The sequence below is a fragment of the Cydia pomonella genome, chromosome 5 (assembly GCF_033807575.1).
Source record: "Cydia pomonella isolate Wapato2018A chromosome 5, ilCydPomo1, whole genome shotgun sequence".
In the NCBI taxonomy this organism is placed as follows: domain Eukaryota; kingdom Metazoa; phylum Arthropoda; class Insecta; order Lepidoptera; family Tortricidae; genus Cydia; species Cydia pomonella.
In genome coordinates, this window is record NC_084707.1 from 26,238,508 (window position 1) to 26,257,687 (window position 19,180).

The window sequence follows — 19,180 nt, forward strand, 5'->3', positions numbered from 1 at the left end:
ACCAAGATTGCCGCTTTTATACTTTCGAATAAAATTTAAGAATGAAAATTCAGTCGGATTTTATAATATGTTTCGGATAGCTTGGGTACACTTCATTAAGTACATTCTACATAAGGTAAAAGTACTAGTGCTCGACGCTGCACTAGTACTCGACATGGGCACTTTATGTCAAAGTGACAAGGATTAAGTTCGAATACAGAAAAATCTTCGTTGTTCAAATTTAACCTATATTTCTATGACATAAAGTGCCCATGTCGGTGACTAGTGCAGCGTCGAGCACTAGTACTTTTACCTTACAATTTAAAAACCAAAAACACGAAATTGTGCAATCGCAATGCGATTAAACGCGAGATGATAGCTGTCACCGTATTTAAGCTATGTAAAAAATACTATAGGTACCAATAAGAAAACTAATAGGAAAAAAACATATATTAGCACGAATCAAACGATTTTATCAAAACAATATTCCTACTCGATAAATTTACATAAGGACAGTTAACTTAACCTTCGGAAATCGACTAAGCGGCTCAATTTCTAAGAAGACATTTACAGGATAATGTTCTAAGTCCAGTTCGCCACAAAATAAAACTCTGACCTTCCTAAGGCCCGAACAATAGGTGACTTTTTATCAGACTAACTGGCCGGAATGTAGAAGGAGTACCGCATAATGAGTCTGCCAAATTTATTACATAGCCTTTACCTTTCCGAGAACAGCGGAATAATTCGCGGCGGATGCCATGCGCCCGCGCAAACTTCTAAAAACAAACCTGTACTATCTCACTCGCGGTCGAGCCTGGAACGGAAGAGGGAGAGGGACAGAGAAAGTATGTTGATGAAATAGGATTGTTGTCGGCTCCCGTGTAACTGTGAGGGAAAGAATACAAAAGGTCTGGCTTTTATCTACAGGAGGACGATAAAGATCTAATTTGAATAGCTTCGCTTGATCACATTTTAGATAACCACATAAGCAAGCTTAGAAAATCCCTAATTAAGATTAGTTAACGGAATTTCTACATAAAATATTTTAGTTAGAGACTGAAGTGAAATGAAAATGGGAGTCCTCATTTGCGGTTTCAGTCTCAGTTCTATTCATTATACTAGTTCAGTTTGGTTTGCTACGAAGCAGGACGACTCGGGATCGATACCCTGTAAAAGTATTTATTTATGTGTTCACTTATATTTGTTTCTGAGTTATGAATGTTATATATGTATCCAAGTATGAGTTTATCTTGATAAGTATGTATATTGTCGCCTAGTACCAATTGTACAAGCTTTGCTTAGTTTGGGGACTAGATAGATCTCTATAATGATGTCCCCATTCTGATTGAATTGTAAGCATCCTGTACATGGCCTTGTATCGGGTCCTATGGCTATTGTTACGTAAGAAGCCGATGGGAGATAAGTGAGGGTTTTATAGGATCATTATCTGCGGATGCTGCGGGGCAGGGCTCGGGATAAATAAGCAATGGCCCATTGAAACGCGTTTAATTGCAAACGGTTAAGTATTTCGGAAACTGGAATTACTAATTACGTGTTTATTGACAGTAACTACTAATCGTAAAACATTTTTTGGGATTGATTTTTTTACCTTTTTGACGAATAGTGGTTTTTTTTTTCACCACACCAACTGGTAGACCTTCTAGATTGTTCAAAAACTATGAGAAAGTTGGATTTTATCAACATGTGAGGCAAAGTAATCAGATTAAAAGGAAGCAAATTTTGAGTTGTTTTCTTATGAATTGACTTTTAAATAATGATTTTGAATGATAAATTTCTTATCACATTAATTTGGATTTCATTTGTTTAAATTTTTTCGTAATTCATAGTTAGTATTTTCCTCGCGTTGGTGTGGTGAACATTTTTTTGTTTCACTCGGAGACAAAGTTTGTTCAACCCTCGTGCCTTGAAACCCTCGCTACGCTCAAGATTCCTCTTTTGGAATCTTTCGCTTGCTCGGGTATCAAGCGTTTAAACAACAACTTTGCCCCCTTGTAAAACATATAACTACAACCTATCCTCCAGCGTTGCCAGAGCTACGTTAAATCCGTAGATCTACGGGTGGCTTTGTGCCGTGACCTACGGAAATTATTGGTAAACCTCCGGATATTCGAACTAAACTAACTGTTCACTGAAACGTGTAATTTTTCGGCGATTAACGAAGAAAGATTTTTGTTGCATCCCCATTGACCATCCTATTTTGTCAATAGAAAAAGGCACAAATTTGAAAAGTATAGGGGTGAAAGGACGACGTCCCATAGAAATTTTAGTTTCGTGCCTGTTTCTAGTGATAAATGAGACTATATTTTGTAACCCTTTGCTAACTTTCAACTATTTTAAGCTTTATAATAGCTAAATCAAGTAGAACTACGGATTTTGTAAATGGCGATTCACGGAATTCTACAGATTTTTAGTCTCCCCCTACAGACTTCTACAAACTTCACCTGGCAACACTGCTCTTGCGTAAGTATATAATAAGGATCCTGACTGAATGTCTAGTCATCTTTTTGCATTTTATTCAAGAACTATTTTTTCTGGTGTACATACAACCGAGATTGAACCCACGAGTCTTGCCTTGGTACGAGGGTTCAAGTACCTATAATGTGGTAGTCAATACTAACGGTATGAAATGTCCAATGTAAAGTAAACCCTAGACGGCTCAACAATTAAAGTCCGCGACTGTACATCTTAATATGAATACAAGAGGTATTATAATTGTATTATGCGCACAATTTTAGATCAAAATATTAGATATCTATTTTTGTACAAGTCCAGTTTCGAATCACCGATCTGAGTTCATTAACATCCCTAACACATAAGGCCCTATTTAAATAAAACCCGTATATAACAAACATTAATATTCACTAAACGCCATTCACCATTCACAATCCATTCACTCATCTCAATGAATGGATCAGCGTATGCGCAATGAGCAAACACTACGCCAAAAGGTCGTATATACCTTCTAAATGTAAACATATTTAAGTCATTCATTAATCGGTGGATATAGCATATTTATTCTAGAAGGGTGTAAGTGTGTACTAAATAATAGGGGAGTTGAGTCATTGTTAAAGAGGGAAGGAACGATATCAGTGGGTCAGAGCGGCGCCCACGCAGCCACGCCCCTCCCGCCGACCCCTCCCCGTAATGAGTAATATTACATATATTGTGTATGGACGTACAATAAGGAAACTCTAACAAGTCATATTTGCTCTTGAGATGTCTAATTATAGGGAAATCCCTACTAATATTTTAAATTAAATAGTCACTGTCTGTCAGTTAATTCTTCAAGCTTAAACCGCTGATTTCGATGAAATTTGATATGAAAATAGTTTACGGTCCAGGAAAGTAGTTTTTCCCAACCATCATTCCGCGCAGATGAAATCGCGGACAGAAGCTAATGTGCCGACTTATATGCATTCATGGCGTAAACGTCTTTTTAAGTAGGTGAGTAAAGTATAACACAACAGTCAACTCATAACTTTAAAAATGCGACGATAAAGAGTTCTAAGAGATGAGAGTGTAAGTACATGAAATACTTGAGCCATTTCTTACAGAATAATTCTAGTTGGTGTTGTTAAAAGCACATGCTGTCTGCGATCATATGCAAGGACATTGGTACCTAATATTATAGGTACTATAAAATTGTTTTTATCTAGTGTATAGCTTATGTTCTTTCCGTTTAGAATTAAACGTTATACATATTTGACGTATAAATATTTGGTAATTGATATTGGGCAGAATAAATAAATCTGTGCTTCTGTTTATTAAGTAAAGTTAAGTAATCATTATCAATGCGTAGGTACATACATCGATACTTTGGTTCTCAAATTGTTGATTATATCTGATGAAGTATACATTACATAATATAGTATGGGTCTAAAATACTCTGTACTTGTACATTAATTAATAGCTTTATTTTCAAGTCACCCGTTCTTAATTCGCAGTATTCAATAAATTGTGAATCAAGATAAACCGTTGACCTCCAAGATCAATTTTCTTCATGACTAACTCAAACCTAAAAGCAATTAATTCGTGTTTATTTTTCTAAGAACACCAAGTTTGGGTATGGCCGTATATTGACTATTCTGCCTTGTATATAAAAGTAATAACATTTATTGATATATGTGGTATTTAATACGTTTTAAACTTGTTTGACTTGCACGTGGTAATTGCGATTGTGCGTATTGGAATTTTAATAGTTTTATCCCGGAAAGGTAATTCTCGCTTAAGACTAAGCTCAATTAGGAATTTCCATCTTACTTGTATAGGTAGCTATAGTATAGTCTATACTATAGATTGTTTACCTAAAGTTAGATGTGTACGGTGCATTTGTATACGAACTATGTTTCGTAGGATTATGAAAGCAACTCCTGTCACTTTAGTACTGTACCAATTACAAAAAAAATGTACGGAGGTTAAGGGTACCATCCCTAATGCGAAAGTGAATATGTCCTCTTCATACTTAAACCGCTGAACCGATTTCGATAAAATTTGGTATGGAGGTAGTTTGAGGCCTGAGGAAGGGCATAAAATAGGTTTTACAATCATCATCATCATTACACGCTGACAAAGTGACGAGCAGAAAGCAAGTGGAAAATAAAGTGTGTAACATCACTGAAGATTTTTGAGAATCTCGACCTCTGAAAAAATTACAGTTATATAATAGAAAAGTACGTCAAGCTGTGCTTCCATGACAGTCAACCCGATCACTGGCGCGTCCACTTTCGGACAATACAAGTAATCGATGCCGTTGACACGTCCGCGTGGGCGGGAGATCGCGAATATTCTAATTGATCATTTTCTGACTATTTGTTAAGGAGAAGTTTTAGAGTATGCAACGTTAGATAAACGAGATTGAGTTGTAAAATTTTAAAACATTTATTGCTTGCCAATCCATCCAAAGTATTAAACTTGAAAAGTTGCAAAAACGAAATAATTCAAAAAAATGTGTCCCCGAAAAAAATAAGCTTTAACAGTCTTTCAATGGTTTCAGACACTTGCTCTGAAGACCAGACGACCACTTTTCCAAGCAAAAGGACGATTGAATAACATTTTTTTAAGCATTGGTGGATACAAAGTGTTCATTGACTGTAGAACATTTTTTGTAAACACCACTCAAATAATTTGCTTTTGAATCCTTGACAATCCAGGGATTTTAGGTCATTTGGCAAGTGGGTAAAGATTTTGACAGACATGAAAAGAACAGATTTTTCAAAATGGGCAGAGTTATGACATGGGTAACTAATATTGAGTCCATGAATTTAGAAGTTGACCTAGGGTTAGATTTCATAATTTTGTACTGACTAATATGAGTTTTCACAAAGAGACATGTTTCGTAAATGTACAACGTTGGCAACGGAAGGACTTCGATGGCCCCTGCGTAAAGTATCGTAACACGAAAAGAACAACTTTACAGGAAGAGTGATTAAAGTTGCAAATTTAAACTATAAGTTTATTTTTTAACCGATCTTGTTCAAATTTGGTATGTACACAAACAATAATATTCTTTGTTTAGCCATCTTATGAAATACCTACTAATATGCTTGGATTTGCTGGAATTGTTGTTACGTTAGTATTCATTGGAAAATCGGCGCAGGTAGTTATTGTAAGTCATACTAACCATAATTTACGTTGGAATATTCTATTGGTAAGATGTTGTAACTATCCCTTGCCATACATTACGTTGGAAACCTTTAACGTTTTTTTATGGTATGTAAGATATACCATAATATACGTTGGAAAGTTAAAGCCAAATAATATTGTATGTAATAGCCAAATAATATTTTTGCTTAAGTAATGGCTATGAAATAGTACCAGAAAATTAAAAATAATGCATTGGCTTATATTTAATAAAATAAATAAATAAATATTATAGGACATTATTACACAAATTGACTAAGTCCCACAGTAAGCTCAATAAGGCTTGTATTGAGGGTACTTAGACAACGATATTTATAATATATAAATATTTATAAATAGTTAAATACATAGAAAACACCCATGACTCAGGAACAAATATCCATGCTCATCACACGAATAAATGCCCTTACCAGGATTTAAACCCGGGACCATCAGCTTCGTAGGTAGGGTCACTACCCACTAGGCCAAACCGGTCGTCAAAATACTAATAGTAATAAAAGACAAGTCTCCGCCTGAAATGAACTAATAGTCTTTAATTCTCATTAAAAATTTAATTTTTTAACTAAATCAAATTACAGTTTTACAGTAGTAATGAATGAGATCAGTTTAAATCATAATTCACAATATAAATCAATTTTAAGCTAACTTTAATGTTACAGATTAGCACGACGAGAACTTTGACGAAACTCTAAATATAACAGTCTTTTAAACAAATAATAACAAACTAAAAATAATAAAAATTAACTTCAGTCATTGCTCAACAAAAAATAGTCTAAATTCTGCACAAATACAATTAGCTTAATATCAATAATCATTGGTAACCATTTCGGCTGATTTATAAAGTAAGAAACTACTATTCCGATCCACTATCGGATATGGGTTCTTCAATGTCTGTTGGTTTCAAAGCTTAGGAATAATTCCGCTGTTACATAAGCTCATCAAGTCGTCCATTTTACGTTTCGGAATAGGCAGCATATTTGGGTACAGTAGCGATAGGGATAACGAAACACACTTATTTCTTGCTCTAGTGTTGCTAGTAATCGATATAGTTGAATATTCATCGCCTAGGTTGTACTTGAAATGTAGCTTAAATGGATCATCAGCGTTAATTTCAATTTGTTTTATTTGATTCCAATTCTTCTATTTATTTTTCTCTTACTATCAATCCACTCTTTTTCACGCCGTCTTCTTACATTACCTTTGTCTTTCCTTTGTTTGCATTTTCTACTTTTTATAGAGGCTGGTGTTGACGGGTTTGTCGAAACAGTGAATGGGCTATTCGCTTGAGGTGTTGACATAATGCTGTTTGAGTCTAGATACGGTGAATCAAGGGGCACGTTAATCTCCGTTGTGATATCTTGTGAAACAGGGCTATGATCACAATCCAACCATTCATTTACAGGACCTGAAATGATACGTAGATGTATTTGGTGATATTACTTCTAATATTAATGTTTGTTAGCGTGAAACCTAAGAAGCAATTCCATGTGCTAAATGTGACAGAACGTGTGGTTATCGCATGGATAGCAACCGATGACCATTGCTCTCTAGCGATATCTAGTGGACGTCTACGTTTAACAGTTTAGCATGTCGAATAACCTGAGAGATGGCATATTATCTAAAGCAAAATGATGGGACTGCATTCAATAATAACAAGAACCCCCTTCCATATACTTAGGAAAAAAGAAAACTAAACAAAGCTTACTCGGTACCGGAGTATTTTCGCCATCCGTATGCAAATCATTCAAATCATGCATGGTATTTTTATCTTCTTCAACATAGTCTAATACCAAATCCTTTTCGTTGCAAATAATACTCCAAACTGGAGACTTGTTAGTATCATTGCAGTCATTTATCTTTGATGCATGGTTAGGTCTATCACTGCATGCTGATATTTTCCTGGAGGTCCGTAATCAAATATTTCCTCATCACTGTCGCTCAAAATTTCGGTCTGTAGTAGTTCCTGGATTGAAAGGTTGTCTGCTCTGAGATTCTATAATTAAATAAAAAAATAGGATTCAATGAGCACGTATACTTTACCGTGGACATCCACGACAACGGCAAACTTTTACCGTCACGGTATGCCGTTACCGTCAATGATAAACTAAAAGAGTCTGCATACAACTCCATACACTTAGGTCCCCCACTTTACCGTGACGTTTGCCGTTGCCGTGGTTGCCGTGGAACGGCACGGATAAGTAAAAAAAAGCACCCATCCACTTAAGGTTTTATCGGTAACATATCGTAAGTTTATTACTAGTACGACGTAGAATATGGTAAGTCAAAGATACAATATATATACATGTATGCTTTCCAAAGTAAAATATCGTATGTCATTATAGCATACTTTTTTTTATATAAATTCCAACGTAAATAATTGTAAATACCACATACAATATTTTTTACATGCCGAGTTCCATTGTAAACTGTCGTAACTATTACAACCCATAATGTACGTCGGTAACTTTACTTAATCAAATATTAGGCTATAAAAATTAAAAATTATGTTTTACTTACCTGATTTTGTAGAGATATCCTTTGGAGTTTGATCCATATAGCTCCGGTTTATAAAATTCTCATCCAAATAACCGTAATTTTTTGAAATACACTCGTTTTTGCGATTGTGTCCAACGGCCTTATCAAGTAACATTTGTGTTCTAGACGACACATTCGGTATTTTATTGACACGATTAACCATTTTTCTAGTAGAATTTTCCATTTTAGGTCGCCTATATAACTATTTTTGCTATGAAGTGGTTTAGACGGCAACATGACAGTCCGCGCGGCGTACTCAATCGCAACTGATACATACGATGCGTAAGCGCGGGTGGCTGCCCCCGCCTCACCCCGCGTACACTGTCGACCGGGCACTAACGACAAAATGCGTCGGAGCAGTTTAAAACATACAATAGTTTACGTTTAAAAAAACCTATTTAGAGCTTGATTTTTGAGTTTTTACTTTTGAATCCTAAGGGCACTAAGATTATTCTATTCATTTTTGCAATAATACAAAATTTGTAATTTTGTGGCTTACGATAATTTACGTAGGAGCCATCGACTTAATTTTTTGAACAACGGTCTACATGAATCCATCGTTTTGGCGCCAGAGATTGCGCTGACGCATTTTTTTTGTAATACGAACGCTTGTTGGGCAAATGTAGTGTTCCCCCATAAAATGAGACCGTAACGAAGGTTGGACATAACGTGGCCATAGAAAGCCAAAAGTGCAGATTCAGGATTCATTCAGGATACCAGGTAGGTATGTACATTAAGCTGTTCGCGTAAGTATGTTCGGGTGTCCTCTACAATTTCGAGACGACTCGCTCGGCGCGTGCGCAAGCCAATTATTCTGTACGCATTGGACAAGACAATTTAAGACCGTGCATTGTTTTTGTCCAGTGAGCATAGGAGCGTCGCGGGCTCAAGTAAACCAGTTAAACTTTGTGTTATTAGTTAAAACTCGAATCGTTGAGTATATATTTTAAAAGATCTTACTGTGAGATTCTTCCGTGGCAGTGTGCATAAAACCGCGTGCAATGTGAATACGGCCTTAGAGAAAACTAGAGTCTTTGCAAAAAACACAAATTAAAGAATTCAAGATTATGTCATTATAACTTTGTATACTTTGTATAGCCTTAAAATACGAGTCCCGAAAGTACACTAGTTGATGTACTTTGACTTAATTCCAGCTCTAATACGAAAACCAGAGGTATGGGACCAAAGCAAGCGCGGTATGAACTGCGCTTGCGCTCGAAAATCCTTCAGCAGGCCAAGATGACAATCGTGCATCGACAAATGACAAACGAAGTAAACGTGACACATACTACCAACAGTTACGTGACTATTTCCATACATAGTTTTAGTTTCGATTAGTATTTTCTATTAACGATTGTCATCTTGGCTAGACTCAAGGTATGCAGCGCCTTACCCATTAGTAAGATTCGTCTACGTTTACCATGCGTTTGGAAGAACACCTTAGCGACGTGTGGTCACTATTATCCGGATAAAATCTTGTGGACCTTACCTCAATGTCCTACGACTTATTTCCCCCTAATCTCTCATAGTTTTATTTGAACGTCTGCAATTCAAATTGATTGAGCGCAATTACTTTGTAGACAAGTTTTGTTTTCGTGACGCGTGTTTTCTTTGACTGATTGAGATTTAGACGAGTTTTTTAAATAATTGGATGTATCAACGCGTAGATACGCATACGTAAAATGTTTCAAACATATTAGAGAAACTTATATGTACATATACAAGTGTACCTATACACTTTGTCAGTTGGTAAGCCAAATGACCAAGAGTCATACATATAAATTTAACTTCCATAACGATTTACCTACGGATGATACCCAAAGGGCTCAAATAAAACATTCAGATGTTGGCAGCGTCGTATGGAGCTTGATGGCGCCAGCGTCAGCGTCAAGCGATTCGCTCAGAGCATTGTTTAGGCAGAGGTAGACTGTATAGTTAGCACAAATTCCGTACAATTAGTTTATATCTGATGCACTCTTGCATATGTAGCACACCACATGCTCTTCACATTACGATATGGTAGCATGGCAAGAGAGCCGGAGTCGATCTGCATACAGAATAGGCGCGTCACGATGTTCAGTCAGAATACGTACATCACGCAACGCCAAACAACCCAGGCTCAGTGTACAGCCTCCGTCGCGAGCGACCAGCGGCGCGTACAGCGTGGCGTCAAGCTTTTGAACAGCCAGCACTGAGGTGTCACCGTTCGACGCTGCGCTGCACGCGCCACTCGAGCGTTCGTTCAGTTTGTCACAGTCACGAGATCCCCTTAGAAAACCTCAAGAGTTTGTGCATACCTGGTGCCGGTGAGAGCGGTGGTGGCGCGGGTCGCGGGGCTCGGCCGGGCGCGCCACGCTCATGCCGCAGCGCCGCCCCGCATACCCGCCGCGGCCCGGGCGCCGCGCTGTGGGCAGGGCAATCGTCGTTACTGGCCATGTATATTGACGCTTGGCTGTGGGCAGGTTAATATTGATTACTAGGTAAAGGTACAAATATCCGTCTAAGCCAGTGGTTCTTAACCAGTGGTCCCTGGAAGCATCTAATGTAATCCGCAAATTTATAAACAGAACATCCCTTTTTTGATACGCTTCCCAGCTGGTGGCCCCTGTCAAAATAGGAAATTTTGTCAAAAAAGGAAACGCTTGACAAAACTTTCCATTGCCACTGAAAGGCCACGGGTCTAATACAACTCTGCACCGACGAGGCGGCGATAATTTGACGTTCACGGTAGTGACGCTTGCCTAGTCAATACAACGTTAGCTTAGGTAGGTGGTCACTATGAACAGTGGACAATATTAGTACTCATCAAAATTTGAAGACTGTTCTTGGCTAGCAGGAAAAAGAGCGAAAACTTCATTAGCGGATGGATTTGCCAGTAGATAGAATAGAATAGAATAGAATTTGTTTTATTCATAAACACACAAACAGTAATAGACAGACATAAAAGAGAACATAGTGAGAGTAAAGTGTCACGAAATGGCCTCATCTCAGCATGTTGCTGGCGACTTCCAGCGCTGATCTTCCGATGAGACCATCGAGTGCGAAATAATCACGGAAGGTAACAGAAAAAAGGAAAGAAACATAAAATAAACATGACGAACATACATAACACTAAGTTTAAATAAAATTGCACGGACGAAACGAACGTATCAGTCTGTACCGGTCCGGTCGGATCGGATCGTATCAGAAGTGCAATATTTACGTACACAGTTAATATAGCTATGTTTCCAAAATTCGCTTTAATTATTTTGGGTTTTGAATGTTATTTACCAAATAATCGTAAAAATACCTAAAAACCTTTTTTAAAGCTCAAAGTTAGTAAACGTAGCCTTTCTTGGAAATTAAACTGCATAAACATGGAACCTAATTAACCCAAATAACTCAAAATAAATATGACCTAAATATGATCAGACCGTTCAGCCTCAACTTTAGACCCCTGAAAATAACTGTAGCTGGAGCCGGGTATTGATTATTGATTCTATTTTAATTTTAGCTAATTGGGTGACCTGGGTGCGTAGCCAACGTGCCAATCGTTCACGCTCCGTAGCGAACGAAACGCAACTGTCACAGTCGCACTAATATGAAAGAGTGATAGAGAGAGATGACTACGATACGCTACGGAGCGTTAACGATTGGCACGTTGGCTACGTGGCCAGGCGGTCTTATCGCTAAAGATAGATATCTTCCAGAAAACCTTTGGGTAGCGGAAACAAAACCAATTAAAAAGAGTAGGTGTTGCAAAAAAAAACGTTATGAAGCCTACTTTTATTCACACATAAACATACACGTATAAGAAAATATGAACATGAACTTACATAATAAATATATAAGACCCAAACCAAGGTATACCAACATATAACAGCAACATATTAACCACAGAGTAAAAAATAACTATGTATTTCAAACACTAAGGGAGAGATGGGTAATGTTCTTTAAGTAGTTTTTGTAGTAGCCTACGGATGAAAAATATAATAAAAATACACTTCACTCGGACGAATTTGGCTGCATTGACCTCTAAGGCTGCGTTTCGACCAGAGATGTCCGAGGATGCGTAGCGGTAGCGAGGGACGTTTATTCAGAACCAATGGAATCACTTCATTTTGTTTTCCTCGTTCAACGTGCAGTGATTCTATTGGTTCTTAAAAACACATCCCTCGCTTAGCAACCTCGCGCACCTCTAGTGGAAACGCACCCTAAAGCGAGGCATAGACCAGCAAGCACTTGCATGGCATGCAATTTACGTTACGATGCCGACTACTACGGTAAACTGCAATGTTATAAAAAACTGCATGCAAGTTCTTGCTAGTCCAAACGTTGCTTAACTGTAACTTTGTACTTTTACAACTTGTGGAATGTGATAGTTACTTGTACGAAATCAAATCAAGTAGAAACATTTCTCACTGTCACAAAACTTAAGTTTTAACGTTTCCTATTTCCCGTATGTACTGAATACCTCCAACTGTGACCCAGCATCATTTATTTCCATAAAACGGACCACATGTCCACAGAAAACGTCCAATTTGCATCCAAATCGTCGACAAAGCGTTAAACAATCGGAAAATAATGAAATACATATACAAATGACGCTCTTACGTTCACAAGAGCCTCAATGTGGACATTACTTTCCTAATTTACGCATTATCATACAACATATTACATCTTATTTGAAAATTCAACCTTACATAAAGGTAACATAGTCGAAATTTCCAGTTTAATTCTTAATGGGATATGAGGATGAGGACGCTCGTGAAAACTACATTAGCAACTTTCGCACAGTCGTATAATTTTAGATGCACACAGTAAATTGAGCGTTAACTCAAGTAACTAAAGTCCAAATTGATTGATAAGCCGGTATATGCGTGATTTATCCAACGGATAGCTTCATTTTTATTCGGAAATAGTTGACCCGGTAATCAGAGACCGGTGACACTCACAAACTAACACTTCACTTAATAATAGGCCTTATATGAATGTAATACGGTATATTAGTAGTCAGTCGAGTATTTTTGATAGTATCGCAGAGCGGAAAGACAACTTTCGAATGGTCAAAACGCACCGCTGTTAACCTATGGCCTCATGTATTCTTCGCACTATAAATGGTCAGTTCTAGCATAACTAGATCCGTAGACTCATAGAAATTGTACATGATCGGGGGTCAGGGTTATACTGGATTATCTGATGAACAGCCTACGAGCAAGAGTGTAGGTTCGTCGCCCGTGCTTGTCACCTCAGATATATCACAAGTATTTTGTTGGAAGTGCTATAAGATAAGTTAGCTTTCTATGGAGCGTGAAAGTTTAATTTTAGATAAGTGCAGAATTATTGTGATATCTTCATTTTGAGGTTAGGTTCGGCTAATGAGGATGTTGTTTGAGCTTTTCACACGAAATGCAGGAAACATAAAAAACATATGATAAGTAATATGATCCATCGTTCAGACTCTTAGGTCAATCAAATTAATTTTTTTTTAGATCGAAGAATTAACGCCCAGCAAGCTGGAAATCATTTTGATACTTTCATTTGGTCCTAAATGTATGTAACCCGAGTTTGCTCTATTCCATGTGCATACATTTTTGCTCTTTTTTTTTAGTTCATTTTTGCTTGTGATCAAAAACGATACATCCGACGGAAAATTTGTTCTAAATATGATGCAAATTGATATCTGGGGATCTGAAAATTTGTCTAAATTGTAAAAAAATGGCCGCCATTTTGAATTTCTTTTTTTTGTAAAATCATGTTAAAAATCCGAAAATGTCTTTTTACCAGTGTCTGATCCACCAAACCTTGTTGGTATTGCCATTGTAATTAATGGTGGGTTTCTTCTACATCGAGTTGTTTGGCAATACAAGGAATCATTTATCTCCTAAGGCTCCCAAAATTTGTATTAAACTATTTTATTAAATAACTTTATTCAGTATCTAGTAATTTAGACCTAACATCCTAAAGTGAATGTCAAGTTCATCATATTTTGTAATTACTTTCTTGGAAAATATACCTTTTCACATTCAAAGATATGTTGATTAAGTTTATATTACATTAAAACGTCTTAAGCTTCAGCAAGCTATGCATTGTGTTTTATTTTTGTACCTACAATAAATTGTTTTACAAGGTAGGTGTTGTTACTATGGTATCACATGCATATGCAGTAGTATAAATAATAAGTACATGCTCAATTGCTTGTGGCCAGTACTACTTTTAAAAACATGCATGATTTCATAGCAGTGTCTTGTTGCGATGTTAAAAAGGTCGTTTAATATATTACTAATAAAATTAATAAACATACAGGTTGTAAATATAGTCACCTGCAATCATTTACGGTGTGAATGTGTAGATCATACTGAGCAACTTTTACTGTGGGGCCAACCCCGAAATCGCGAATAAAGGGGGGGGGGGGGGGGGGGTGACCAATAATCCAATAATAAAAGTAGCTCAGTATGACCTATATGTCCACAGCGTAAATTATTGCAGGTGACTTAATTTACTCCCTGTATGTGTCACCTTTTTTCCTGCAGCCTTTTATATTTTTAATACAAAATTCGAAATTGATTTATAATCGCCCTTGCTATTGAAATAAAACCGGCCAAGAGCATGTCGGGCTATGCTCAGTGTAAGGTTCCGTAGTTACCTGAATGTCACAATAAGCTGCCTTGACCGGGGACTTTTAGGTAGTATCCTGTGTATAATAAGCAAAAGGGAGTACCTTTTTTATCCGACTTCAAAAAAGGAGGAGGTTATCAATTCGACCGTTTCTTTTTGTACTTTGTTTGCTTTGTTACCTCAGAACTCCGTCATTTCTGAACAGATTTGGAAAAATATTTTTTTGATTAATTGTATATAGTCCCATAGTTGGTCCCGTTTTTATCAAAACCCATTTCTGATGATGGGATCCATGAGGAATCCAGGAAACTTCTCAAATCTTATAAGCATAAGTACATATAACGATTTTAGTATTTACATCAACAAACCAAACATTTTCATCCAAAACATTATTATTTCATGATGTGGAACTACTGATGTACTGATTCCAGAACTTTCCTCTTTAAAAACGCATATTTCACTTTTGGTGATTTGTCCTCTTTGGTATTTTTGTTAAGCAATTAAGTTCTAAAGGAACATTTGTGTTAATTAAGGTTTAGCTGAGGAGGTCCAACTCCTCAAATCTTGATAGCCTCAGATCCAGACCTTGAAACATACCTAAAGCGCAAAAATGTTCAGTGCCATGACATTCTGGCCAGACAGGAACGAGGCTTGTAGAATGATGTCACTCGTAAGAAAAATTAAAAATGGAAAGAAAAAAAAAAGTAAAACCGACTTTAAAAAGAATAAAATGATATATGCGCTAGTAACTGATACGTTTAAGTCGGTGCCACGCCAAATAGTTACAATACTGGTTCTTTCTTATCAAACTACACCAGGGTTGGCATTTGAACGGTGTGTTGACGCTTTTAAGATTTGGTTTGGCACCGACTTCAAAGGTACCAGTTGCTAGTGCATATAAAACGGGATGATATTTTATTTTATCCCTTTTTGAAGTCGATTTTACTATTTTCACTATTTGCTCAAACCCTATAACGGCTCTACCGATTAGGTCCGCTATAGTTTTCTTTGACAAAGCCGCGAACGGACACACATACGAACATGGTGAAACCATAAAGGTTCCTAGTTGACTACGCAACCCTAAAAACTGGAAGGAACTCATGTAGAGTAGGACTGTAATTTATCCCAGCACGTTCATAATCCAGTTATAAGAATTGTTCAGCGCATAACCGAAGGGTGGCTGTTTCACTTCACCACGGAACTTCCATAACCGAAGGGTGGCTGTTTCACTTCACCACGGAACTTCCATAACCGAAGGGTGGATGTTTCACTTCACCATGGTACTTCCATAACCGAAGGGTGGCTGTTTCACTTCACCACGGAACTTTCATAACCGAAGGGTGGTTGTTTCATTTCACCACGGAACTTTCATTCTCCGCACACTTCATATTCTCATCGACAAAAAATGGACAAGAAATTGTTATTCAACTTGCTACAATTTACACAGAAATGTCAAACTGATATTCGCTAGTTGAAGTTTGATTGGGTACAGATCAAAGAATATAATACTCACTAGGAGGTACAGATTGACAGCAATATCCTTAATGCAACCAACCTTTTCTACTACTTAGTTACCTAAATAACATCTTTTTATGATGATATTGATGATCTGTCTAATCATTGACTCAAAGATGTCAATCTTGTTGATTGATTACTTTTCGCATTGTTATTAAAATTGCAATTTTCGTGGTTTTTTGTCCCGTAAACATTTATCGATGTATTATTTTATAGTGGATGTATACAGTGCATAATGCAGGGCGACATGAAATTTGTTAGCCGAAGTTAAACAGGTTTGACAAGTATTTTATTCTTTTTGAAAAGCATTTTAGCAAAAGTCGCACAGGACTGAGAAAAGTAGCGTTGTCTTGTGACGGAGGCCAAGTCTCATTTTGGGTCGCTGAGCCAACGGAGGAATAAATAGTAATGAGTAAGTATTCTAGCAAAAACAGTACGTTACTTAAAACCTTTCCGATTCCATTCCAATTCCAAAACCCTCAGAAATTATTGGTCACATGTCTGCAAAAGTGCATTCAACCCGCCGAGAAATGTCATCTATCACCATCCTTCTCTAATTCACGAACTCAAATTTCAAATTTCCTTCCATTTTCAAACTTCATAGTTCGATTTCCATCATGCCGTCCTCGTCACACGGGTGACCTCGAAATTGTCACATTGATAGGCCATCTCGCACCCTCGCCAGACTTAACTGGTCTGTTGACGATATTGTTTGAGCCTTATGTTTATGAGATGAGGGTTGAGTTTGTGACGTGTGCGGATCTTGTTGTAATGGCGGCCGGTGCGACTGCAGCGCCGCGCGCAGCCTGGCGGGGAAATTGGTCAAGGTCACCGCCGTTATAGCGAAAATCGCTGCAGTTTACGGTTCAAATGGCTTTTTTAAACACTATAAAGCACTTTTATGCGTAACTCTTCTCCTTAGAACTCTGGTTGATACTTATTTACCGGGTTCTTAATGTTTTCCAGTAAATAGACATTTTATTTAAATAAGTACATATGTAAATAATAAGTAGATGTGTTATATATTTAAATTTATCTCGGAGCTGCTTTTTAGTCGTCTTATTATTATTTTAGTTCCATATGAAATCATAATCATCAATTTCTACCGTGAGATGAATAAAACATAAGTATTCGAAACTTAAAAAGTTTTTCTAATCTAAGAACACAAATCTAGCATGAACACAAGTGCTTAAACTAATTCCTATTTGAGTGGGTAGTTAATTAACACCTGTTAATCTGCCACACGACCCATTAAATGTAAGAAAACACATGACGCAAAGCGGGCCTAGCACGCATGCGCGCGGAAACTCCCTGTAATTCTATTAAAGCATTTTCTACATTTTATACAATTACCATGGTTAATTACCACGGAAAACAGAAAAGGTTTAAAAACTGAAGGGTCACTTGCAGTCAATTGAAATAAAAATTTAGATTTATGAAGATAATGTATGTAACAAGTCTGACAGATGCTAAACACTAAAAGTTATTGATATTTCATTCTGTCGTAGTAAACTGAAGAAAGAAATAACTTTTAGTGGTCAAATTGAGATGCTAGAGACCAACTGTGCCCCTACATGCAAGAAAACATGCAAAATTCATTCAAAAACTATAGTTACTCTATTCTAAACAACCCTCTAGAATACTTACACTACACACAAATATCCACGTTAAAAACAGTAGTCACGTACAATAGCAATAGCAAATATCACCGCACTGATCGTCTCATCACACCACCGATGCACTTTTCCACGGATTTCCACGGCTTCAGCGAGGCTCTGCTGGTGCAGGGACGTCGCGCGCTGACATTTGTCATGTGCGGCGGCGCTCGGGGCCGCTCGGGCGGCGTCGGGCGCGCTCGGGCGGCGCCGGGGCGCCTCGGGCCGGCTCGTGGGGTAGGTTCGGGTATTGATCGGGCGCGGTCGGCGCCCGGCCGCCGGTCGCCGGTGGCGCCCTCGCCTGCTAATGAGAGCTGATGGCTGTCCATTATTTAGCAGCCTCCATCCAAGAGTGCGGTGCGAATTAATGGCGATTTTATTGATTTATTGCGGCGAAATTAAAGATTGATTGGAGTTCCCCGAGGAGCCTGCGGCATGCGTCCTCTTTATGACTCCACGTGGTAGCTCACATGTGGCGGATATACACGTACGTGTCGTAGGTATAACTGTCGCATTCGTAACTTAAACTTTTAAAACTCACTGTTTCTGTCATTGGCAAACTATTTTTAAAACTTTTCGCTACTTTAATTTATTTATTTATTCAATGATGACTCATCATAACTTATTTTCGCTGAGTCAGTATTTTTCAGGGGACACAGATGAGAGCAAAGCCGTACCCAAAACGTCGGAGGTAGTTTTAAGTTTATTTTATACGCGACTGGGTCCATTTTTAGTTAACAACGGTGCAGCTGTTTATACTATAATTTAAAAGGACTTAATATATCTCAAAAAAAATCTTTATTTAATTTAGTCGTTATCTTTTATTTATTTTTCAATTTGTTCACTCTATATTATTTTAAGTATTTTTCCTTCTTGTCTCTTACCTTTCGTGATTTTTCTCACTTGATGGTCTCATCGGAAGATCAGCGCTGGAAGCCACCAGCAACATGCTGAGATGAGGCCATTTCGTGGCACTTTATACTTCCTTTGTTTTTGTTATATATCATGTAATTTAATGTGTCTTTGTTTGTGTCTACGAATAAAATGATTATATTCTATTCTATTCTAAATTGAGACTAAGGCACATATACACATCACCATTTCTATCGCTAATCCGTGGACCGTGTTAAAAACAGAAATGTGAAATCTCGAAATACTAATTATATAGGTATGTCTCCTAAAACTTTTAAAAGAATTTTAAGCTAAAGCAAACCGTTCGATCATCCATCTTCTCGGTA

General features: G+C 37.4%; 1 protein-coding gene across 14 annotated transcripts in view; it reads right to left on the reverse strand.

The window, feature by feature from the left end:
* LOC133518170 (voltage-dependent L-type calcium channel subunit beta-2) overlaps nt 1-18,080 on the reverse strand; it is a 202,063-nt gene extending 183,983 nt beyond the window's left edge. For 5 of the 14 annotated variants that reach the window (XM_061851791.1, XM_061851790.1, XM_061851795.1 and 2 more), the window contains exons 1-2: nt 17,935-18,077; nt 10,473-10,579 (exon numbers count right to left, since the gene is read on the reverse strand). In XM_061851791.1, the coding sequence (XP_061707775.1) occupies nt 10,473-10,535 (63 nt within the window). In that variant the 5' untranslated portion in view covers nt 10,536-10,579; nt 17,935-18,077. Of the gene's footprint in view, nt 1-10,472; nt 10,580-17,934 lie in introns of all 14 variants that reach the window. The other 9 variants (XM_061851792.1, XM_061851789.1, XM_061851796.1 and 6 more) reach the window with 7 other exon arrangements.
* Nucleotides 18,081-19,180: the final 1,100 nt, after the last annotated feature.